Here is a 25941-nt window from a genome sequence, read left to right on the forward strand (position 1 = left end):
ATTATTATTATTATTATTATTATTATTATTATTATTATTATTATTATTATTATTATTATTATTATTATTATTAGAAAAAAAGTGATTTTTGGGGAAAAAAACAAAAAATAACATGTCTAATACAAGGATGTGCACTATATGTCAAATATGTATCAGAGTACATTAGTTTAATACAAAATAAAAGATTAAAAAACATCACGATCAAGGAAGACTAAATAAAGGTACGATTCAAATACATTATAAATCGTTATAAGAATATCGAAAAAACCATGATTAAACTAAACATTGCCAAAAAAAACTATGAATATCAAAAAGATAGAAAATGAGAGAGAGTTTTACCTTGAAGGAGCTTTAAAACTAGCCGCAAAGAAGAGAAGAGAATGTGTGTACTGTGATGAGAATGAAGGGTTTGCAAAGTTTATATAAAGGCCTCAATTACTAATTTCAAATAATATCTTTTTTATTTTTGACAAAAAAATTAAAATCTTTATTTTTGACAAAAAATATTAAAATCTTTTTATGATTTTTAATTTTTTATTAAAACTCAAATCTTATTAGTTGATTTAATACCTTCTTTGATTTTAAATATCATTATTTTGATTCCATATTAAATTAAATTATTTTCGTATCTTTTAATACTTTTTTAGTACAATTTACTCTCTAGTGAAAGTCAAAAATATTCTCGTGATAGGTTTCTTTTTCTGAAAAACTAATAGTGTCAGAAATTATTTCACTAGAAGATTTTTTTCGTTATTAAAAATGATTTGTTTAGTTCTAAAATCCCAGCATTAGTGACTTGGGCAGGTCATGATTTATATTTTTATTCTAGAACTTTTAAATTTTATAAAGACTCGATAAAATTTAATAATGAAGAATTTATAACTAATTCATTTCAAAAAATATTTATAAATTGAAAACTAATAACTAATAGTAATACCATCAAAATATTTTGTCATTATATGAATTCACTTTTACTCATTCCCCTAAAAGGTTTATTCATTTCCGAGGTAAGGGGTTTTTTTCTCCACAAACTTTTTTTATTGATAGAATTTCTTTTAATTTAATATACTTTTAAATATTTTATATTTCACAATAAATAATAGACGTTGCTTCCACCACCATTTCTCTATTTTTTTTTTCTTTTGTTATATTTTTCTGATATATTTTTATACGCTCTACATTTTTTTTAACGTTAGATCAAACGTTTTTTATGTGAAAATATTATAGATTATTTTCACTCACTTAATTATAAAAAATTATAATATTATTAGTTATTATTTTTTTAAATTTTCAAGACCAATTAAATATTCATGTTCTTTTTAATTAAAAAAAGTTTGAGCCTTTATTTTATATTTTTCTTTTATAAAATATATTATATCTATTTTCTTGACTGCAATAAATAATATTTCTAATTCGCCGGTACTCCTCACTCATCCAAACTTTTTAAAATTGAAGAGGAGCAAAAACTATTTTAAGAGAATTTTGCTTTGTTCTAATTTTTAATCACTCTAAGTGTCTCAAAATATAAAAAATCAAAATTAAATTTATTAACATTAAAAAAATTATTTTAAAAATATTCATGCACAAAATAGCTAAATTAAATACATCATATACCTTTTTCTAATAGCATATATTTTTTAATATACTAGAAATTTGTAAAATGGACTTTTGATAAAGAACAAAGTCATTATAACATAATCAATTATATATTGATCTAATAAGGAAGAAGTATATATATATATATGTTCATTGCACCAAACTTCCATCTTTCCTTATCATTTCTCTTAATCAATCTTAACATCATGTGAGTCCACCCTTTTCCTCTATTTTATTTTATATTTTCGTTTTTATTTTATCTTTTTTTGCTTCACTTACGAACAAAACAAAGAATTAGGATTGTTTATTCTGTGAAGAAATAATAATCCTTCAAGATCTAAGTAAGATCAATTGTGTTTTCTTGTGTTTTTTTTAACTTACTTTTTAATATCTTCTACTCACTTTTTTGCATGCCTAGATTTTATTCCTTTTGTTCGTGGGGTCCATTTTTCCTTTTATTCCTTTTGTTTTCTTGTGGTACAAAAACATTATAAAATCATATGAGCAATAGATATACACAATTCTCAAAATTTAAATATTAAACATAAAACATAAATATACTATATTAACAATTTAACCCAACCAACATCACAAGGTGTCACAAGTAATGGCTAAAATTGACATAATTGTATATGCACGGTCTTAGCAAGGAAAACATTAAGCTGCCATAAGTAAGGGCTAAAACTGACATATTTATAAATTTTCAGTCTTAGCAAGGAAAACATCAATTTGTTGGCAACAAACATGATATGAATCATATAAGATCACAACACAACCTTTACACCTAAATGATATACAAAATGCAATTGTGAATATTTTAAATTACAACCCTAAAAGTTGAAAAATTTAAATGGGACAACAAATTAATAAGGGGTTGTAATTCAGAATCACCAGCTTTCACAACCAAAACGAACTTTCTGCATAAAAGAAGAGATCATATTAAGTGGCATAATTAAAACAACAACACTACAATTGTTTTCAAGGAGAAGATTAGTACTCAATTTTTCTAGCTCCAGAGTGAAAAACATCTATGAACAAATTGATGGGTCATAAACTCCTTCTAGATATATATTAAACCGGTGGTTTACAAGCATTATTCGGCGCAACAACACAACATAAAAGCAAGATGAAGTCCAATAGTCATAACAGTGACATTAAAATTGAATACAATCAAATAGTATTCTATAACATTAAAAACAATGTCATAAATAAAAGATCAAAACATAACAACTAACAAAGTGAACCTACCAAGTCTTTGGCCTCCAATCAAATATTTCAAACCATCTCCAAAATATTTCATCATGGCAGTAAGCCAAAAAATGGTGAAGGGTATGTGTTGACCCAACTCCAAATAAGTATCATATTGGAGTTCAAAAAATAATATAGTTTCAAAATTGTATGCCACTGAATGAAACATTTCATTCATACACATTGAAAAATTATTAAATACAACAAACAAATAAATTTATATAATTAACTTACAATTAATAATTAAAACAACTAAAACACAACTAAGTGGTTGTGATTGAGTTGTTGTCCTTCTTATTGTAACTATGGACGTTACTTTGAAACTTGTTGATCCTCCATGAAAAATTATTGGCCCAACTCCAAATAAGTATCATATTAGAGTTCAAAAAATAATATAGTTTCAAAATTATATGTAATTAAATAAAACATTTCATTAGTATATATTGGAAAATTATTAAATACAGCAAGTAAATAAATTTATATAATTAACTTACAATTAATAATTAAAACATACTCAAACACAACCAAGTGGCTATGATTGAGTTGTTGTCCTTCTTGTTGTAATTATGGACGTTCCTCTGAAACTTGTTGATCCTCTATAAAAATATGTGGTTCATTGAAAACGAATGACTTATAAAATTATAATAAATTATTTAATATTTTATTTAATATTTGTGAGCAAAAAATGTCACATGTTATAGTAATCTTCGATATCTCAGAAAACGTCATGTGTTAAGAAATTTAAAAGAGTTAATTTTTTATTAAAAAAAAATGATTTTTTTTTTATTCTACAAGATCCCATATAAAAATTTAAAAGAACCCGTAAACTATAAGTTTTGGTAAGAATCCACAAAATTTTAAAAAGAACCCATAAAGAGCTTCAAAAGAGTAAAAAATTAAACAGAGGAAGCAAATCTACTACTACAATTAAAAAATTGATTCTCTTAAAAGAAATTAGAGTCTTATTAAATTCATAAACTATAACCTAATTTTAAATAATCACAAAATTGATTCTCCTAAAAGAAATTAGAGTCTTATTAAATTCATAAACTATAACCTAATTTTAAATAATCACACTTAGAAACCAATAAAATATTAGAAAATAATTTTTTAAAGTTGCTTCAATATTGATAGTTCTTCACAAATTTACAAATTAGTTATAATTAGAATCTAAACCATACATTATAAAATAAAAAAGAAAATATCAGCCTTAGAAAAACTAGAGTTAATGACAAAATTTCAATTGAAAAATCATGTATAGATCTTCAAAAATATAGAGACTTGTTATACTTAAAAGTTAAACCTAAATCATAAAATAAAAATTAAAACACCTATTTTAGACACAAAACAATATGAAACCTTAATCCTGATTATAATTAGAAGCAACCATAAAAGAGCAAGTTGAAATCCTTAATCTTAACTAGAGTTAGAAGCAATCATAACTTCATATAAAAAGAAATCTCTAATCACTAATCATAAAATAATTTTTTATTACACTATGGAGTTAATAATTAAATATCACGAAAGCACAATAAAAAAAAATTAACAAGATAATATCTTCTTTTGTTTTCAAAATAACCCTCCAAGTTAATCAAGTTCAGCGTATGTAAATAAAGAAAAAGACAAATATAAACAAATTAGAACTTAGAAAAAAGATGAAAACAAAAAAGCTAATACATTAATAATACAATCTGTACTAAAAAAATTAAAAGCACGCAATCAAAAATTATAGAACTAACCTTCAAAATGGTGTTGCTCTATTAGTCTCCAAACCTTCAAATTTTAAGTGTCTTTTGATTTATTTACAATAAAAAGAAAAAATATAAACAAATTAGTATAAGTTCCAAATTGTAAATCCTAATATTGAAATAAAAATAAAAATGTAAAAAATAGAGAGGAGAATAATAAGATTTAAATGATACTAGAGTTTGATTTTGAGAGAATTAACCTTTCAAATCTTGTTCATCTATTTTCAGTCATTCACTTCAAACGTTGTACGGTTTAGAATACAAAGAAAAACACAACCAAATCATTGTTTGTATAAGTTTAAGAATGTAAAACTCTACTGAAATTTAAAACGTAATAGAGAAAGGTGGAGATTTAAGATGGAAAGGAGACTAGGTTTCGAGTTTCATATATGAAAACGAGAAAGTGAAAGAGAGCAAGAAGGAAAAAACAAAACTTACGAACCCATTTGTACAGACCCAATCAAAATCGTCCACGTCACGCGCCCCACCCGTTACAACCACCAAATCATCATTTTTCTTTAGCGGGTCGATCAGATTGGGTCGGATATCTTCAATTTGTCTAGCCCTACTCTCTATCATGTAGATGAGTCTTCCACTATTGACAATATAACACACAAAAGTAAAATAAGTGTATGTATGATTTCAAAAGGTGATCGGCAAAATGACACTGTATTATAAAAAAATAATAAAACTATTTAATGTAGCATTACCAAAATTGCAACAAGTAGTTGTAATTGTGTCAATTCCACTATGAAATCAAATATGAACATAGTTTTTTGATGAAACTATTGATGCAGAGGTATGCTCTTATTTATTTTTGTGTGTTAGCGTATTTTATAAAGGAGTATACTTATAATACTGGAGAAAATGTACGATATAGTACAATATTTTTGAGACAATTTTACCCTTTATAAGTGAAATTTCATATCTCTAAAGATTATCACTTACTTTTGCTCTCTCCTTAACTCACTGCTATTGATCTCATCTTCAATATTTACTTCCTAATTTGATGGTGAACACACAAAGTTGGTGTAAGCCTAAAATTTAACAATGAATCTTGAGAAAAATTTAGTAAAATAATGCGGATAAACTAAATTTTGATTTTTGAATAAGAATTATTTACAAATTTTTGAAATAACTTATAATAATAAAGTATTTACGACTTTTAATAACCTTCAAATAAAACTTAATTAAACTATAAACTCTAATGTAAACTCAGGATGTGATATGACTGACTCATGACACTGAAGGGCTGATAAACAATCAAGACACTCATTAGACTTTTAAAGTTTACTTGTTACCTAGAAAATATTTCTTCTATACTGTGAGCATAAAACTCAGTAACAAATATATATAAACTCAAGATGTGATTTGACTTTGACTCATGACACTGAAAGACTGGTGAACAATTCAGATACTACTCGGACTTTCAAAGTTTGCTTGTTACCTAGAAAAAATCACCTGCGACACGTGAACATAAAACTCAGTAACATATATTTAATAAAACAATCAAATATGTTTCTCAGCCACACTGATGTGTTAAGCATGAAAAATCCTCTCGATAAATTATGTTTGAATTTAATAAAATACTACTTATTTGTAACTATACTCAAATTCCTCTTCTACCTCAATCCTTTAAAACAATTTACATCACTAGACATAAGTAATCTCATGACTTAAACTCTACTCAACAAATAAATCATAAAGATTACATTGGTTTTATCCAATATCCTCTACTTGAGTAACTTCTTTTGGTAAGATTGTACACAATTAAGTTTATAAGTGGTGCTCCACTTACCCTCGTTTACGCCTCGTTTTCGTCGTATAAAGACGGAGAGTTCAATTAACAAGAATGAACCCTATATATATAAACAAGTTCTACAATACTAGAAAAAATGTATCGGTGACCAATAATTCTCTCTGATTTATCCATGTAGTCATTACTATATAATCTATTAAAGTTGATTAAATTAATAATTTCGATACATTTATATATTTAATTTTGACTAAGTAATTAAATAAATTGTTTCCATAATTAAATTTTTTAATTTTAATTAAAATCATAACAAAAAATGTTATTTCAAAATAGATCCAAAAGATAAAACTTAAAAATGTGGTGATCTTAAATCTAAAATATGGTCAAACCCATTTATAGATGATATTTCATTCAACTATTAATAATTTAATTTGATAATATCAAAATATGTTAATTTTTAAATACACCATAAAAGTTCCCATATATATATATATATATATATTAATCATCACTTACGACTAATCATCGACTTCCATTACAAAATTAAACATGTGCATATAATATATAGAAATCAAATTTATCAATGGTCACTCTCATGCTACGGATGAATACATAAAGTGCACTACCATAAATTCAATTTTGCAAAACCTTGTGATTTTAAGTCATAAAACATCTATCAATCATGTAATACTATGCATTCTTAAGTACAACACATTATAGTAACCATATACTATGAAAAAGAATATCAAAGAAAATGATTAGAAGAGATTTTACCCTAAAAAGCCACAAATTCACGTTTTCAAGATACATGCACCAACTTTTGATAATTTAATTAAAATATCAAACGATATTCAATTTGAGCAAATGATCATTCGTTAAAAAACTTAATATGTCTAGTTTATAAATATCCATTTAGTTCGATTTATGAAAACAACATGCGAAGGTACAAAAATAAGACAATAAATATTACCTAACTTGTAACCCAAATTTCTCCTACTATGATTAGTGAAATTCAGTGATCTAATTTTCTATTTTGAAGAGAAGTTTGTTTACTTTTTAATGGTTCAAGAATCATTGTGATATGACATCGATGGAGAAAGTTATCAATAAAATATTGATAAGGTGTTTATACGAGACTGAAAGATTAAACTTTCCATTTATATCTTTTACCCAAATTAGTCAATTATGATCACATACAAAACTCAATTAATCCATATTAGAATTTCAATTCAATATTATATACCTATCACTATGTCAAATATAAATTAGACTACTACACTCAAAAGTTACATGCAAGCATTAAATCAAATAGAAACTAGTCATGAATTATATTTTTCCAAAATTAGAACCCATTAACTTCTTTCTATGTCATAAAATCAGAAATTTATCCTAACATGCAAGAGAAGGGAAAGAAATAAATGCATCTTACTCAAACATTCAAATTAATTTAAAATCTTAAATACACCTAAGAGATGTTTTAAGAGAATTTATATGTTTTTCTCCCTTTTTTGTTGGTGTCCTAGCTCTTCCTATTCCATATTCATCTTCTTCGTCCACTCATAGATTCTTTCTTTCTTCCTTTCTTCTCATCTTACACTCTCATTAACTATCTTTTTCTTTTTTTTTTCTCTCTCTCTTTTCCTTTTTTCTCTTCATCATATCATATTTAGGATGCTTTCTCTCCCACACACTCACTATTTCTATTCTTTTAATTTTTATTTCCTTTTAATTCATTAATTGAAAGATTGATACTGCACTCTCTATTAAGCTCTCTACAATATTTTAGTAGTCACTACTCAATCAAACTTCTACTTATACAAAATTAATTATATTTCATTCTAAAATTATATATAGCATAAAACTAATTATTCCTATTATAACTATTATTCTATTAATTATAAAAGTGATCATCAGAAGTATAAAAAAATACTAAAAATTTTATTGAATATTTTTTCAATAAATTATGTTATTACTAAACTATTGTCACATACAATTTCATAAAAATTAGCACATTCATCTTATTTTCTAATAATAATAATAAAGACATATTTAGAAAGATGAAGTGTTACAGATGGTATGGTACCTATTGATTTGTCTAGAAGCAGCACAATTTCTCTACTTTATGGTTGCTAATAGTGAAGAAGAAGACGAGAAAGATCTCCACTTAAAAACATCAAAAATCAAAATTCAAAACTTATTAGAATAAGAATAATAATATATATTGTTATATAATATTACTATATATTAGTATTAATGATATTTTAGTCTTTTATATTCTCTTGTATATATTCATTGTAATTCTATTACCTTTAGTTTATTTTCATCTTAGTTATGAAATTGTAAACTTTAAATAGACATAAAATCTCATCTATAATATTAAAGATTAAACATGTATCTAGTCTGACAAAATTGAGAGTTTTCAAATTTAGTCTCTAATTAATTTTATTATTATTTTTAATTCATACTAAATTGACTATCTATCTATATATATATATATAGACTCATACACCTCATACTATTTACTCTATATATGGAAACATTTTCCAACTCAGCCAAGAAGTGTACATTTCATAGAAAGTTTTTCATCCACTATCTTATACTATATCTCCTATTTAAACATTATTTTATAACATCTACTCAAAATTTTCTAAATTAATCTCACATTATGTTATAACGTTTGTCCAACGTCTTTCACATTAATTTAACATTATTACTCAATATTTTTTTTTTGTCTACATTAATCAATTTCACATTTTCGTTTCTCTAAGATGATAAGTTTCTTCAACTTCTTATGAATTGAGAGTACAATGTCTCTCTTATTTACCTCTAAAATATATTTCGACTATTTATATGTGTCTTTTATTATTGAGTACTTCTCTTCTATAAATTACATTGATAAAATTGAATATATATTATTGATATAACTACTATACCAATAATTATTTGACAATTGGAACATAAAATTTCATATTGATTTTTTTTTAAATCCACTTAAATTAAATAAATTAAAATATTTCCGCCTTTTATTGTTGGATACTTTTCTTCTATAAATTACATTGATAAAAATAAATATATATTATTGATATAACTACTATATCTATAATTATTTGACAATTAGAACATAAAACTTCATATTGATTTTTTTAAAACCCACTTAAATTAACTAAATTAAAATATATCTATTTAACGCGCGGATTAAGATCTAATTAACATAAAGACAGACATAATGATAATTAGGTGTGCTATATTGGACCAATTTTAATGATTTAGTATCCAAGTGGCATGTTTCCATCATAGTATCTAAGGTGGAAAAGTTTTCTTTACTAAAGAAAATATGTTAGTTTAGTGGTTAGGGTGAAAGAGTTTAGAAATGGAGAATGTAGACATACATAAATATTTTATGCACTATAGTATCATTTACGAAGCTTGAGTTCTTGAACTAAATTTTAGTTGTCCAAAATTAAATCTAAGAATTGCATTTGAATGTAATATATTTACTCAAATAATTTGAAAATATGATGGTCTTTAATTTAATATGAGATCATATTTTTTATATAAAAATAAATGTTAAATCATAGTTCAACTTATGGTGGTATTTACCATCTCTTCTAACATAAAATATATATAAATATAGACAATAACTATTATAGGATAGATGATTATCATGTTATCCTAATATGCAATTTATCCAAGTGAAAATTATGGAGTATATGTAAGGGAAGTAGAATATTCAATTCAACTCAATGTTTAAGCATATGATAATTCAAAAATGGTATACCCTATATGAAACCATCTTTGATTCCATTTCAGCTCCATTTGCATATGCAACTTCATTACCCTTGATGTTTAAGTCTAGCTGTGTTGAACCCCCTTCAACTTGAGGTTTTAGATCCTTCTTTTCTTCTTCCCCTAGTACTTCTTGATAATTGAAAGATGAGCTATGATTCTTATCATAATATTCACTCATGCCTACTATGTTTTCTTTACTATCTTTATTATTCATATTTTCCATGAAATTTGACAAAGCTAAGTTGAATTCATCTAATTGAGCTTTTGATGCTTCAACATTGCCTTGTCCATCTTGAGAAAAACTACTTTGTGCTTTCTCTAACACTGCCTGCAAATACTTCCCTTGAACCTCTATTCTCATTTGCAATTTCTTTTGTACCTATTGGCAAGAAAGTAGTTTAGGTTTCTCTCGAATTGAACAATTAACTTGGTTAGAAATGCACTACTTTTACTTTCCCGACCACCATAATTAGGTCTTTGATCTCTAGTAGGCTACTCGAGACATCTCTACTATTTAGACTCTTTAAACATGTTATAGGACTAATTATTAAATCAGTAATAATAAGACATTTAATTTTTTAATACATAATCTCACTATCTCTAAAATGAGTAGTTCCAAAATTTAAATTCAAATTCAAATTTTAGAAGAAAGTCGAGTTAACAATTATCCCAACACCGTGTCAGTATAAATTTTTTATATTTTTTATTTAGAAAGAATGATAAGTAAATTTATGTTAGTAAAAAATGATAGAGTACCTCAAGTTGTTCTTCCAATCTTCTTTGAACTTCAATTTGTTGCCTTAGTGCTTTTGCTATTGGGATTTCTCTATTATAGTTTGTGTAAACTAGTTAGGAAATACAATAAATTGCATTTACGCAAAATTGAAAAGCTAATTAATTATATAGGCAAGAAGTTTTAGATGAGAATTTGGCTCATGACAATTATAATTATCCATACAATTATTAAGATAAAACAAAATAAGTGAAATTATTGGTTAAATTCTAACATACCTTCCTTCATTATCACCTCCATAAGTTGTATTAGTCCCTGAAGAATGGTTACTGAAATTTACATACGAACATCCTAAAGTTGAAACACAAAAACAATTTAAAAAAATTAAGGATTGAATATTATTAAAAAAAAATATTAAACTTTATGCTCTAGTTAAGTAAATAACCAAAAGTAATTAAAAAAAAAAAAAAAAAGTGATAAGTAGTCAAAATTTGTAATGGACTCACTGTTATTCTCTTTGTATTGTTCTTCATTTTGTTTTCGAGCCTGTACTTGTCCAAGTCTATACTTCTGCAAGTTAACACAAAATGCCATTTTATGTCTCCAAATGGAAATTCTTTAATTATTTTTAGGAGAAAACAATACAATGAAAGATAGATGGGAATACAAATTTGAGCACTTTTAAGTCAATGCATAGCATAATAAGTAAAATAGTGAAAAGCATGCACATGAGTTAGAAATTCTGCTTCAAATATTTCACAATCTTAATGTACCAATCTTATACTAATGATGATGTAATTAACTTATAGAATCTTAGAATTTGCATTCTAATCTAGCTTCTATGAATTGAGAGGAGCACTTAAGAGAATAATAAAATATAAATTACAACATTGACTAAAAATTCAATCATTAGTACTTTAACAATCTCACAACCTCACAACATGTGTATATTCTTTTATCATATGATTAATTTTGTCTCTATAATTAACTTTAAAAACATAATTTATTTTTTACTCTAAATCTAAACAAAACTTTTACCCTCAAATTATTGTTATTCATCTCACTCTTACGTAAAAATATTTAAATATAAATTATTTTATTTTCAATTTACTATTAACAAAAATCAATTTTATAAAATAATTTGTTTCAAAATCAATCTACTTTTTTTCTGCATACTAATCTATCATGTGTATGTAAAAAGGCAAAGGAAAAAGTGTAGAAGCTAGTTGTTACCTGTAAATGGCTCTTCAAATGATATAATGTCAAACCTTTCAATCCCATTAACCTTAGAACAGACTTTGGAGTTGCCTCTAAACACAAACAAAAACACCATTTCAAATTAATATCAAGACATTAGTTAAAAAGTATTTAAAATGATAAGCTTTCAAAATTGGACTAGCCCAAAACTCCATAGATTTTAATTGAACATTTAGTCATTTGCACATTCTTCCAATGTCAATTCTAACCCAAAAAAAAATTAACTTTTTTTATTACATATCAATACAAAAAAATTTAAATAAAGGTCTGTAACTGCGATCTAAGTTACGATGCTTCAATTTTTTTATGTCTATACGACCACAACAAGACCAATAATACAATTAACTAAGAATTAAAACTCGAGACTATGACTATAATTTAAAAACTTTATGAAGACCAAATCAAAGAAGAGTATAGTACATACTGTCAGGGCCACCAAGCTTTGTGACAGCGTCGACGAACCGGTCGTGAAGATCGGTTGTCCACCTGAGCCTCGGCTTCGGGTCTCTTGTCATCGTCATCACCACCCCGTCATACCCTTCTCCTCCTCCTCCTCCACCACTCTCCATCATATATCTTCAATTCTTCACTTGCAACCCTTTTTCTTAAAGGCAAATTCAAATGAAACTCACTTGCAGCTTTTGCTATGTAGCCAATAACAGAAAATCTTCAAATGACAATGTTTTTGGTAATGAAAATAACAGAATATATCTATAAATTTCACAAGACAAAAAACAGAATCTGATGAGTAATCATAACATATCGGAATTGAACTAGAAACCAAAGAAGTCAGAAGAACAGAACATGATTGATTAGAAGAAAACAGAGGAATGGTGTTGTGAAAAATACAATAATAATAATAATATAATAGAAAAAAAGAAAGAAAGAAAAAATGGCTCAATGAAGTAAGAAGCAACAAAAACAAAAAGAAAAGCGTCAAATACGGTGATGGATGGAGTTTATATAATTGGTGTTACAGTGATTCAAATAATTGTCACGCAAGTTTTATGCTAATAATTAATATATGTCAATGTTGAAGATTATTAAAATAGTATTGTACATACTAAAAACATCGTTTGTATAGGTGCATTGGAATATAAATTTAATTTATGCAAATTCACCTCACCTCGTAGAAAATTGCAGCTCCTATATTGTTTAAGGAACATGTTAGAGGAAATTTCGGCGACCAATCCGAGGTAACATTTTTTATTGATAAATTTTAATATGCACGAAAACTTTTTTATATATACATCTAATTAAAACATTAAAGTGAAATAAGAAGTGATTTGATTAAATCTAATGGATAAGAAATTTTTATATTTTTTTATATATATAAATTAAATTCATCTTTTTATTAAAAAAATGAATGTAATAATATAAAATGACAAAATATTTATAAATATTATAAAAAATTTAATTATGATAAAATTGAACTGTGTGAAGTTGACAATGACAAAATCATTCATTAAATTTGCAATATATTGAAGTTGAGAAATTAAAATAATGGCTCAGTAAGGTGATGAATAAAAAAACGTCGCACTAAAACGAAAAATACAAAAGAAAAACTAAATATGTATAAAGAACACTTATTTAAATAAAAAAGAAACAAAAATATCAATTTAAATAAATAATTTTAAATTAAAAATTGACAATAAACCATTTCTCTTCCTTGAAGCAAAGAGAAACTCAACAAAAACTTCTAAATTTCAAAGATCTATTAAATAACAAACAGTAAAAAAAACTGAGAATGTCTGCCTATTGTCTAATTAAGAATTCTTCATTTTGAAATTACTTTTTGATTTGTTGTTGTAAACTATGTTTTTTATTTATTTAATTTCTTTATTCAAATACAGTTTTAGTCATGCTATTTTATTTTATTTATTATTTTAATTATCTTAATTCTAAATTTTAGATTTTAGTCCCATGATTTTATACTCCCAACATTTTTAATATAACTGATTTTCGCTTTTAAATTTTGAGACTGAATTTCGATAATATAACAAATGAAAGATGCTTATATAATATCTCGATAACAACACAATGTCTATAAGGATTTTTTCTTAGAAACTGATTTATATTTTATCAAAATTATTAATCTGTTACAAAAACAATAAAATCTGATAATAAAATATTGTCTAGATAAATACTCGTTTTTATGTCATTAGATAGAACATACACCTCACTTTTTTTGTCAAACATACACATTTCAAAATTTTCATTGATCAAGATTCAACCTCAATATATAGATTGAGAAGGACAAAAACCAGAGATTTCAAAAGAAGAGGAACTAAAAGCAAATATTTGAAAATGGAAAAACTTAAATGCTAATTGAGACAAAATAGATGAATTAAAATTATATTTAAGCCTTTGATTTTAATTTTCACTTTGTCCATTTAGTATGAAAGTTTCTACTCCATAGTAGCACAGACTCAACTACACTGATGGTAATTAAATCCATCCCACGACCTAATCCAATCGTTACATAATTATCAGATTAATACCACATATGCGCATACTTTAACAATCAGGCATCGTGCCCGCGAAAACTTACCATATAGATAAATGAAATAGCAATAACTTTGAAACTTAAACCATAAAATAAAAACATAAACACAAACTCGATATAACAAAACCAAACCAGCAATCCAGTTGCTTACAAAATAGAAGTGTTCTCACATGAACACAACAATCCAAGCATAAAAAGAAACACAAATAAAAGTGTTCTCACATAAACACCAAATAGCCATGCCACCGTCGGTCTAGAACCCAGTTCTGTGAACAAAAGCTGCGAGACGACGGTGGTGACTTAAACAAAGTAACTAAATGAGAAAAGGTACCACTGAGAACAAACCATTTATTATAGTCACACCAACAGATTTCCCTATATAGATGATCATGCACAATTCATTTCTTCTTCACTGCTGAGATAGTTTTCTTACCTCCTCCACTTGGTTCCTTCTTCTCCACACTCTTGATGACTCCCACAGCCACAGTTTGACGCATGTCTCTAACAGCAAAACGCCCAAGAGGAGGATACTCAGCAAAAGTCTCAACCACCATGGGTTTGGTTGGAATCATCTTCACAAGACCAGCATCACCATTCTTCAGGAATTTAGGCTCCTTCTCAATCTCCTTACCAGAACGCCTGTCAATCTTGGTAATAAGCTCAGCAAACTTGACAGCAATGTGGGAGGTGTGGCAGTCAAGAACAGGGGCATAACCGTTTCCAATCTGCCCAGGGTGATTCATGATGATAACTTGGGAATGTAAAGTTAGCAGCCTCCTTGGCGGGGTCATCCTTGGAGTTTGATGCAACATAACCACGCTTGAGATCCTTGACAGCAACATTCTTAACATTAAATCCAACATTGTCACCGGGAAGGGCCTCAGTCAGAGCTTCGTGATGCATCTCAACAGACTTGACTTCAGTTGCCAATCCAGTTGGTGCAAAAGTCACGACAAATCCTGGTTTCAAGACACCAGTCTCAACACGTCCCACAGGCACAGTTCCAATTCCTCCAATCTTGTAGACATCTTGAAGTGGTAATCGGAGGGGCTTGTCTGATGGCCTCTTAGGCTCATTGATTTGGTCAAGGGCCTCAAGAAGGGTTGGACCCTTGTACCAGTCAAGGTTTGTAGAGCGCTCAATCATGTTATCTCCCTCAAAACCAGAGATGGGAACAAATGGAATTTTTTCTGGGTTGTAACCAACCTTCTTCAAATAGGATGAAACTTCCTTCACAATTTCATCATACCTAGCCTTGGAGTACTTGGGTGTAGTAGCATCCATCTGTTCAAAAAAGAGCAAACAATGAGTACTTGTATAAATTAACTAGATAAATAAACAAATGCACCATCAAAGGGGCATTAAGCCTAAAACTCTAAATACCTTGTTGCAGCAGCAGATCATTTGCTTGACACCAAGGGTGAAAGCAAGGAGAGCATGTTCACGGGTCTGACCATCCTTAGAAATACCAGCTTCAAAACCACCAGTTGTGGAATCAATGATAAGGACAGCACAATCAGCTTGGGATGTTCCAGTAATCATGTTCTTAATGAAATCCCTGTGTCCGGGGGCATCAATGACAGTGCAGTAGTACTTAGTTGTCTCAAACTTCCAAAGAGCAATGTCAATTGTGATACCTCTTTCACGCTCAGCCTTGAGCTTGTCAAGAACCCAAGCATACTTGAATGAACGCTTGTTCATCTCAGCAGCTTCCTTCTCAAACCTCTCAATGACACGCTTGTCAATACCCCCAAGCTTGTAGATCAAGTGACCAGTTGTGGTTGATTTCCCAGAGTCGACATGGCCAATGACCACAATGTTGATGTGAACTTTCTCTTTACCCATTACTGCTAAAGCTTAAAATCACAAAATTTCAGCAATTTGAACACAAACAGTAAGGAAACAATACATAAGTAAATTAAATATCAGTCTTAAATCAACATTATGACAATCAAAATGCACAATCCATGTCAACTATACAATACAATATTAAAAGAGGAACACAGGGCATGTTCCACAAGATCAAGCATACACAACAAATACAAGCATTAGATTGAAAATTAACAGAATTTTTTCCTATATAACCCTTTTTCTGTAAAAAAATCCAAAATACACGTTGTTTAAACATTGCAGCACGTTCAAATATTTTAACATGTCCACATTCTTTTCTTTGGTCTATGACTCATAGTAAAATGCGTTTAAAATGCAGAACATAGACTCATAGTAATTCATTGGTATATTTTTTTCAAATTAGGGTATTTAGGATTTCTTTTTTAGAAAATAGTAATTTTTGGAGAAAAAATAAAAAAAAAACATCTTTATACTACATACATGGATACTAAAAGTATATCGCTATGTGTCTAATATGTATCAAGTATATCGCTACAGAAAACTCTAAGTGATAAAATTGATACTAAAAAATTAATAGCATCAAAATACATAAGTTTAATCCAAAATATAAAAACAATACAGATCAATACAACGAAGACTAAATAAAGGAACGATTCAAGTCATCGATATAGAATACACTATGAACCGATATGAGAATATCCAAAAAAACATGATTAAACTAAACATAGCTAAAAAAACCTATGAATCGATAATGAGAATATTGAAAACATATCAAATCAGAGAGAGTTATACCTTGAAGGAGAGAATGCTGCGTTAAACTTAGCCGCAAAGAAGAGAAGAGAATGTGTGTACTGTGATCAGAATGAAGGGTTTGCGAGGGTTTATATAAAGGCCTCAATTCCTAATTTCAAATAAAATCTTTTTATCATTTTTGAAAAAAATCAAATCTTTTATGACTTTTAATTTTTTATTGAAACTCAAATCTTATAAGTTGAATTAATATCTTCTTTGATTTTACATATTACTATTTTGATTCCATATTAAATTGAATTATTTTCATATCTTTTAATACTTTATTTGGTATCATTTACTCTATTTGAATCAAAAATATTCTCGTAATAACTTTTTTTTATTAAAAAATTATTTCTTTAGGTATAATATCTCAGCATTAGTGGCTTGGATATGTCATGATTTTTAATTTTATTCTTAAATTTTTAAATTTTATAAAGACTCGATAAAATTTAATAATAAAGACTTTATAATTAGTTTATTTTAAAAAATATTTATAAACAAAAAACTAATAATTAATACTATCAAAATATTTTGATACCATATTTCACTTAAGATCTTAAAACATTAAAATTATAAGTCATCTCTTTTTTAATCATATGAATTCACTTTCAATTCTTCTCCAAAAAGATGGATTAATTCATGAGGTGACGGGGCTCTTTCCCCACAAGCTTTTTTTATTGGTAGATTTATTTTTAATTTAATACACTTTTAAATATTTTATATTTCATAATAAAAGAAAATATATGTTGCTTTCGCATTATTTCTCTATTTTTCTTTAATTTTTGTTTTTATTATATTTCTCTCTTATATTTTTATGCACTCTACTTTTTTTATTTTATGTTAGACGTCAAACGATTTTTATGTAAAAATATTATAAATTATTTTCACCCACTTTATTATAAAAACTTAAAATATTATAAATTATTTAATTTTTATTTCTAAGACCAATTAAATATTCATACACAAAAAATATTATACTTGTTTTTTTATTGTAATAAATAATATTTCTAGTCCGCTAGCGTTTCTCTCTTTCAAATCTTCTCAAAATTGAAAAGTAGTAAAAAGTATTTTAAAAAGATTTTGCTCCCCTCTAATTTAATACACTCTAAGTGTCTCAAAATCAAAATGTGAAAAATTAAAATTAAACTCATTTAATTATATTAAACAATTATTTAATATTTATGCATAAAATAGAAAAATTAAATACATACCTTTTTTTTAATACAACTGCATATATTTTTTAATACACGAGAAATTTGTAAAGTGGACTTTTGATAAATAACAAAGTTATGATAACATGATCAATTATATATTGATCAAATAAACCATTAGGACTTTTTATTCCGTGAAGAAATAATAATCCTCCAAGATCTAAGTAAGACCAATAGTATTTTGTTGTGTCTTTTCTAACTTACTTTTTAACGTCTTCTGCTCACTTTTTTGCATGCCTAGATTTTATTGCTTTTGGTCGTGGGTCCATTTTCCGTTGATACACACAAGAAATTTACTTATATTGTTTTGTCCCCGTAATTAATTCTTGAAAATGCTCTTTAAAAGTGAAGTAATGTATTCATGAAGAATGAGGAGTATAACGTGTAGAACCCAAAAAGTTGTGCTAGGCATTTTTAAGTTACTATTTGATTTCTTTTTTTTTTATATAAATACTTTTTTGTTTTTATAAACAAACTTGTTCAATTTAGAAATATGAACAATCTTATAAATGTATAAATTTGACATGTGTTAACTTCGACATATTCTTATAAATGAAATATGAACAATCTTATGTTGCTCACAAGGTTTATATTGCATAAAATGTCTTCATTAATTCACGATAAGAATTAGATATATATTTTATAACTAAATGTGTATTAAAAAAGTTGACATAATTATTTAACATTGATGAATAATAATTGTTTGATTCAACTATTTTACTTTCCCCATACATTATTGACTAGTTTAATCGTCTAGAATTGACATTTAAGTTTATCTTAACATACAACTATATATCTAATAATTAGAAATATACTTGTTAATTGTTTGTGATTTAACATACAACTATATATTTAATAATTAGAAATATACTTGTTAATTGTTTGTGATTATCTGTTATCATAAATGTAAAGTTTATCATAAATGTAAAGTTTAATTGTACTATTGGTTCATCTATTTTCACCAATTCATATAATTGGTTATTCTATTTTAAAAAATGACAATTTTGGCTCTTCTCATATTTTTAAATTAAATAAAATGACGATTTCACATATTTTAAATGACGTGATATACAATTTTATGATATTGAATTATTTATATGCATTAATTATTTATATATCATTAATTAAATTAAAAAAATATAAATTTATGAATTTGAAAGTTAAGTTTTTAAAGAATTTTATTGTAATTTCATGGATGTTAGTCATTTTATATTATTGTATCATACGTCACATTATTTAAAATATATCATATAATTATTTTTCAGTTAAAAAATCAGAACGAGTGACTAAAACTAAAAAAAATTTAAATAAAGTGATCGATTTTGTAAATTGATAAAAATATAACGACTAAAGTTGCAATTAAACTTAAATGTAAAATAAAATTAATATTTTTAAAAAATTATATAAATAACATTAATTGAAATATACAATTATAAATAATAATCAAAATTACCTTACTAACATTCATTTTAAAATATTTTTTTATTAATGTGATATTTAATTTATAACTAATGGAGAATAACAAATGACAATTTTATATTGTTGGAGTGAAATCTAAACCACATGACAAGTTGGCCTGACAACCTAATCTAGTATATGGATCACATGTTTGGTTGGGCTACGGCCTACAATTTAATTGTTTCAAATCGCATGCCAACAGCATAGCCTGTTTCTCATGAGGTTGACACCAACAACTTTTTTTTTTTTAATAATTATTATAGCAAGCACCTTTTGAAGCATTTTCTGAGGGAGTTATCATCCGTTGAATACAAGCTTATTTGTCTCATTTTAGTCCGAGTTACATATTACTAAAAATAATTATTAACAAATAAGTTAGTTAATAATAGATAAATTTTCTAGTTTAAAGTCTTAAATGTTATAAATTATTCACTATAAATTTGTTTTTTAGCCTTGGTAAACAAACTCTGAATCTCTTAAAATGGAAGTATTAGGAGTTGGATAAATAATTATAAATTAGTTAGATTTGTTAGTTCAATTACAATTTTTATTATACGAATAGTTAGATATACATGTGTTGGATCTAATTCTTGTATCATAAGAGAGACGAAGAAGCATTAATAGAAGAAAATAGTGACAATTTTATTACAAATGTAGCTGAGTTGTTTAACTTTTTTATGGTCGGACTCGTTTGTTTATTCGGTAAAATAATCGATAAGTCGAAAAAATTAATAACATAGTAAATGTTACTAAGTACCTGCAAAAGACATTTAAGCTCAAAATGTTATCCATTATAATAGGTCATACTTACCTTATGGGCCAATTCTAATGAATACAAAGAGTATTAGAGAAATACACAAGTATTTTTCTATTTATTTATATTATATATTTTCGCTTTTATTCTACTAAATAGTGTTAAATTTAATCTTAAATATTAGATCTATGTATTTGGTTTTAAAATATATGATATTATGCATTTACCTAGTCTATGAGGTATTTGTATTTCAGATATTATGTGATATTATATTTTATGGGTTTATGAGGCTCATGTGGAGACATCATGAATCAAATTGTTATTTAGTAAAATATCAAAAGTTTATTATTTTAAAATTTAAATCTTTGTCGTTAAAAAAGCTCATATATATTTTTTTTTTATTAAAAAAAGAGCATATATCTTTGTCAATAGTAAAATATTTTTGGGACATTTGATGTATTAAGGATTAAATTTGAACTCTCAATATTTCTCTTATCTGTATTTGGAATATGTAAGTTTTACAGTATATCTTTTTAAAATATTTTTTTTAATATTTGTATATATAGTATTTAAGATGTTAAACACAACTATTTTTTTCTTTTAGTTTTAATGATTATTTTATACATTTTAAATAATTTAAATCTATTTATTATTTTAAAGTAATAGTTAAGAGTGGGCAATATCATCAAGTTAATCATAATGTACATATGATTGGTCATGGACCTGTGGTGGCAGAAGAAAAGCACAATGCTCAAATTTTTTAAGAGTAATATAAGGTAAAAGGAATATTGCTAAAAGATAAAAAGTTCACCCTACACTTAGAGTCCATAAATAAAAAAAGCCCAAAATCCAGAAACATAATTAGATTTTAGGGAAAAAATAGTCCAAATTTTTTGAAAAAAAACAAAGAAACGTAAAAAATAGAATCATATTTTCAATGTTATTAGTGTTATTTACCATTTATTTATTTTCTGTTATTGATGATATTTACAATTTAAAGAAAAAATGATTTCTTTTGAGTTTTAAGTGTGTTTTCATTTATTAAAGACTGAATTTTTAAGATTAGAAGACGACTTCTAAAATGTTTAAGACAACCTTAAATATACATGCCACATTTTTGCATGAAAAATGTCACAAGTGCCTATATTCGCCATACAACCCTTAAGTCACTAACCATTTTTGTCCCTTAGAAGCTCTCCATAGCCCCCTAAATCAAAAGACTCCATGAAAGCTCTATCATAGTTCAACTACATCCAATCTTTTGGAGGTCTCCCACTAGATGAAAATGGTGATAAAGTTGTGAAAACTAGCTGCAACCAATAAGTCCTCACAAAGTAGTGGCAGCTTTGCCCACCACAAGTTGTATAAAACAACTTCTATGAAAGTAGTTGCGGTTTTAGTCTTCACTATACTAAAAAAATAGTAGATACGATTTAAATACTCACAAATATGTGCTTAGACATTGGGAACAATAAAGGCAACTTTAGTCATCATTACCTTTTTTTGAAATAAAATTTCTAATAAAACACCTTATGTCGTTGCAACTTATAAGAGAATTGCAGCAGTATCAAAGTCGTTGCTACCAATTCAGTTGCAAAAAAAAATTGATATTTTAATTTAGAAGCGGCATAAGCCGCTAGCCCACCAATACTTTCAAATAGAAATTTATTCACACATTTCTTTTCTAAATCTATGCTCTCTTTCTTCTCTTTTATAAATTTTTTTACCAAATTTTTTCATTCTTTCTTTTCTTTTGATTTAAAAATTTATTCACTCTTTCTTTTTTCACATAATTTTACTAAGGCTTTTACTCTTTTTTTCTTTGCACATTTTCTTACTAAATTTTTCAATAAGCTTTTCCATTATTTTCAAACATTTTTACGAAGCCTTTTTAATTATTTGAAAAATATTTTTATAAATTTCTTTAATTTTTATTTTCCTTTTTTTTAATAGGATTTTTGAATTTTATAAAAGTAGCTATGATTTAAATTGCCACAAAATAAATATTGAGAAAAAATAGAACATTTGATTGCGATTTTAACCGCTCCAAAAGTATTTTTTGAGACGCTACCGAAATAGAAGTAACACAAATATACAAGACTTCAACTACCGCAACGAGCAACAACAAACTAAAAAACACAAACTTTTTAGTTGCGCTATTAACAATTTTGTAGTATTTGCAACGAGTTTTGGCCACCTCTAAAATCTATTTCTTGTAGTTTTCTAGCAACATAAATGGCGTCCATGCACCTAATATGCCCATTTAAATGTATATTCTAGCTATTCATAATATCTCTCTATTCATCTCAAATCACAAAGGTAAGATCAACAAGGTGTTGAAAGTCTACTTTAAAATTGGATTTATTCTTCCACATCCAAAATACACCAACAAACTACTATGAAAATAGTTTGCCAATCATCTTTGATATCTTCGACCCCCAATATGTCTTATTCTTGAAGATCCAATCTATTTAATTCAAAGAAAATAAATTAGTGATAAAAAGAGACACTAACCTTTGCCAAATTTGGTTTGCAAGAGTGCAATCTCTCAAGTCATGAAATGTTGGTCTCTTCGTCGTTATCTCAATGGCCTAGACCCCCACACCTAATCTACTTAAGCGATGGTTAATCAAAAGACGTCGTGGGTCGCTATTCACATGAAATCATGGATTTTGTGAGGTCCTTTCCAAGCCCACAACTTCTTGTAAGTAGTTTCAATATTCAAAGCAGTAACAGGAAAGAAAACATGATTTAAATGCACTTTTGGTCTCTTATTTTGCTAAATTTAATCTTTAGATCATCTTTTTCAAAATTTGGATCTTTGGTCATCCTATTTTACTACTGATTGATTTTTTTGGTCCCTTCCAAATTTGATTATGTGGCTATTTCATTAATGAAGTGTAAGTGACGTGTCATTAGTGAGTTGGTTAAAAAATTCCATGTCATTAATCCAATCTAACCCAAGCTTGAAATCAAAACCGTCCGATCTTTAATCAGACTATCCAAAAATAGTGAGTGTATTGCGGTAAATCTAAATTCAAAAGTAACTTGTGAGTGATAATATTCAAATGGTTGAAACAAATTGAAAACAACGTAATGATTTCAATTGTGAATAGTTCAAAGGTACAATTAAACTTGAGTTATCTCAAATCAATATAACAAGCACCATTAACCTTCAAAACTACGTCTGTAACTATGATTTATTTGTTGTTTCATCATACCATCGCTCGTTTAATGCATCACCACATCTTTTATCTTCAACGATAAACTCATCGCTTTATAAAATTATGGTAACTCTACGTGATTATAAAAAGTCAATGCAGTACCAAAGTTGTACACTTAATTCTGTTGGTATAGCAATCAAGTGAGATTTGTCAAAGTTGTGTAACTGGTCACAAATATTTCAAATAATACTTGTGTAAATTGTGTCTCAACTTTGCAAAAGGTGACAGAATATTGCACCGTATTACAACAACTACTTTAATTTGTAACGAACAAGCAAAGCCTATAGACATATAGTTGCCGTTTGAGTATCCAATATTTTCAGACCGTTTGAGCATCCAAAAATGTTCAAGTATAATCCATTCATTTGCGCATGCGTTACATCAATTATTTTTTGTGCAATAAAGCCACAAAGGGACTAAAGTAAAGCCCCCAACATCTATTTTTAAATTTACATAAAATTGGCCTAACAAAATTTAAAATTGCTTCACTAAACCATATTTCGTTGAGTTCTTTTATTTATTTTCTTTAGACAAATTAATTGATGTTCTTTACATTTTACATGTGTGTATACTATATATATATATATTATCATTTTCTTTAACTTGATGTATCATAGTATTTCTTTAGCCTAGTACCTCTAAGGATGGTCATTATAAACGGTGGTGAAGCTATTATTAATATTACGAGGGGTCAAATATAAACAAAAGAATGAAATACACTTTCAAAATTAATATATTAAATTTTAGTTGAAAATGAATTGTTCGAGAAAATTTGAATTTAAATTCTTGTTGAAATAATTTTTAATTAAACTTTACTTATATTTTGGTCAAATTTCAAATTATCAAAACTTTATTTTCATGAGAATTAATGTGTAATTTAATAAATTTACGAGATTAATCAATATAATTAATTTTCTTTTTTAGAAAAAAACAAACCAATTTATTTCATCCAAAGAATGTTGTTCAACTATTACACTAGGATAAAAAAAATATTTGGCGACTAGCATAAGAATTATAGGAATTTGGACTCATGTAGTCAGAAAATCCGCGTATTCAATATTTAATTATATAATTTAAAGTATTAAACTTAAATTTAAATTATTTAATTTTAATCGAACGACCAATTATATCTCAAATATACAGTTACTTAGAGCAAGAAATCCAAATCTAAAATATATATTTAATCAAATAATAAATTAATATGTTCACTAATTACCTCATAACAAATATTACCTTGTAGTTTTGGCTGAAATTCAATATTTGCATACAATAAGCAATAGTTACACGAAATTAATCAGTGTGGATAGCGTTAACCACAGTTTTGCGATCTCAATTACCCAATCTTGCAACTACCAGAGTGCAAACAATAAACACTAAGCAATCGCCCTTCATAAACTTCCACCATTTCTAAGATAAAATTTATGTGTATTTCTTTAAGTGATATTTATATAATTCTTAATTTAATAAATTATAGTTTTTTTAAATTCATAATTTTTTAATATTTGTTATAATCATAAAAAATATATTTTAATTTAAGAATCATACCGATAAAATGTATTTAAATTTTTCCTCAAAAGAATATATTTATTGTATAATATATTTTCTAAACAATTAACTTAAATTCACATATCTTTTGAAAAAAACTAATTACCTAATTATAAATGTAAAATATTATTTTTCTTCTATTACTATTTCACAATCTCAACGTCCAAACTTTTATCATCATATTGTAAAATTTGATTCTAACTGATTAAAATGAGTTAGAGCTTCTACAATAGTCAATTTTAAAAAATTATTTTAAGTTTCATACACTTTTAGTAAGTGGTTTTCTCAACGTTATGTCATACTTGTGTAACATATACATATTTTGATCCAATAGTTAAAAATCATGCTACTCTTAAACAAATTACACTTTTTTATACTCCTTACTTTTTTTAATGTATTGGTTGCTAGTGGTCGATGAAAAGAAATAGTGTTGTATTTAATTGCTACAATAATATGACTGATTCAAGAAAATG

The 25941-nt window shown here is 26.5% G+C and overlaps 1 protein-coding gene, 1 long non-coding RNA gene and 1 pseudogene across 2 annotated transcripts; all 3 read right to left on the reverse strand.

The window, feature by feature from the left end:
* Window positions 1-2220: 2220 nt before the first annotated feature.
* On the reverse strand, window positions 2221-5396 carry LOC140918994 (uncharacterized). The gene is made up of 3 exons (XR_012161511.1): window positions 4793-5396; window positions 4584-4634; window positions 2221-2513 (listed from the first exon to the last, which is right to left on the reverse strand). It is a non-coding gene; the product is annotated as an uncharacterized lncRNA (long non-coding RNA).
* Window positions 5397-9979: 4583 nt separating this feature from the next.
* Window positions 9980-13066, reverse strand: LOC101501447 (myb family transcription factor PHL11). The gene is made up of 6 exons (XM_004512389.4): window positions 12552-13066; window positions 12104-12180; window positions 11377-11440; window positions 11149-11221; window positions 10894-10963; window positions 9980-10516 (listed from the first exon to the last, which is right to left on the reverse strand). The coding sequence occupies exons 1-6, from the start codon at window positions 12697-12699 to the stop codon at window positions 10112-10114; spliced, it is 837 nt and encodes a 278-aa protein (XP_004512446.1). The 5' UTR covers window positions 12700-13066; the 3' UTR covers window positions 9980-10111.
* A 1660-nt stretch (window positions 13067-14726) lies between these two features.
* LOC101501769 (elongation factor 1-alpha-like) lies at window positions 14727-17402 on the reverse strand (annotated as a pseudogene).
* Between the last annotated feature and the right edge of the window lie 8539 nt (window positions 17403-25941).

This window comes from Cicer arietinum, chromosome 8 (genome assembly GCF_000331145.2).
Source record: "Cicer arietinum cultivar CDC Frontier isolate Library 1 chromosome 8, Cicar.CDCFrontier_v2.0, whole genome shotgun sequence".
In the NCBI taxonomy this organism is placed as follows: domain Eukaryota; kingdom Viridiplantae; phylum Streptophyta; class Magnoliopsida; order Fabales; family Fabaceae; genus Cicer; species Cicer arietinum.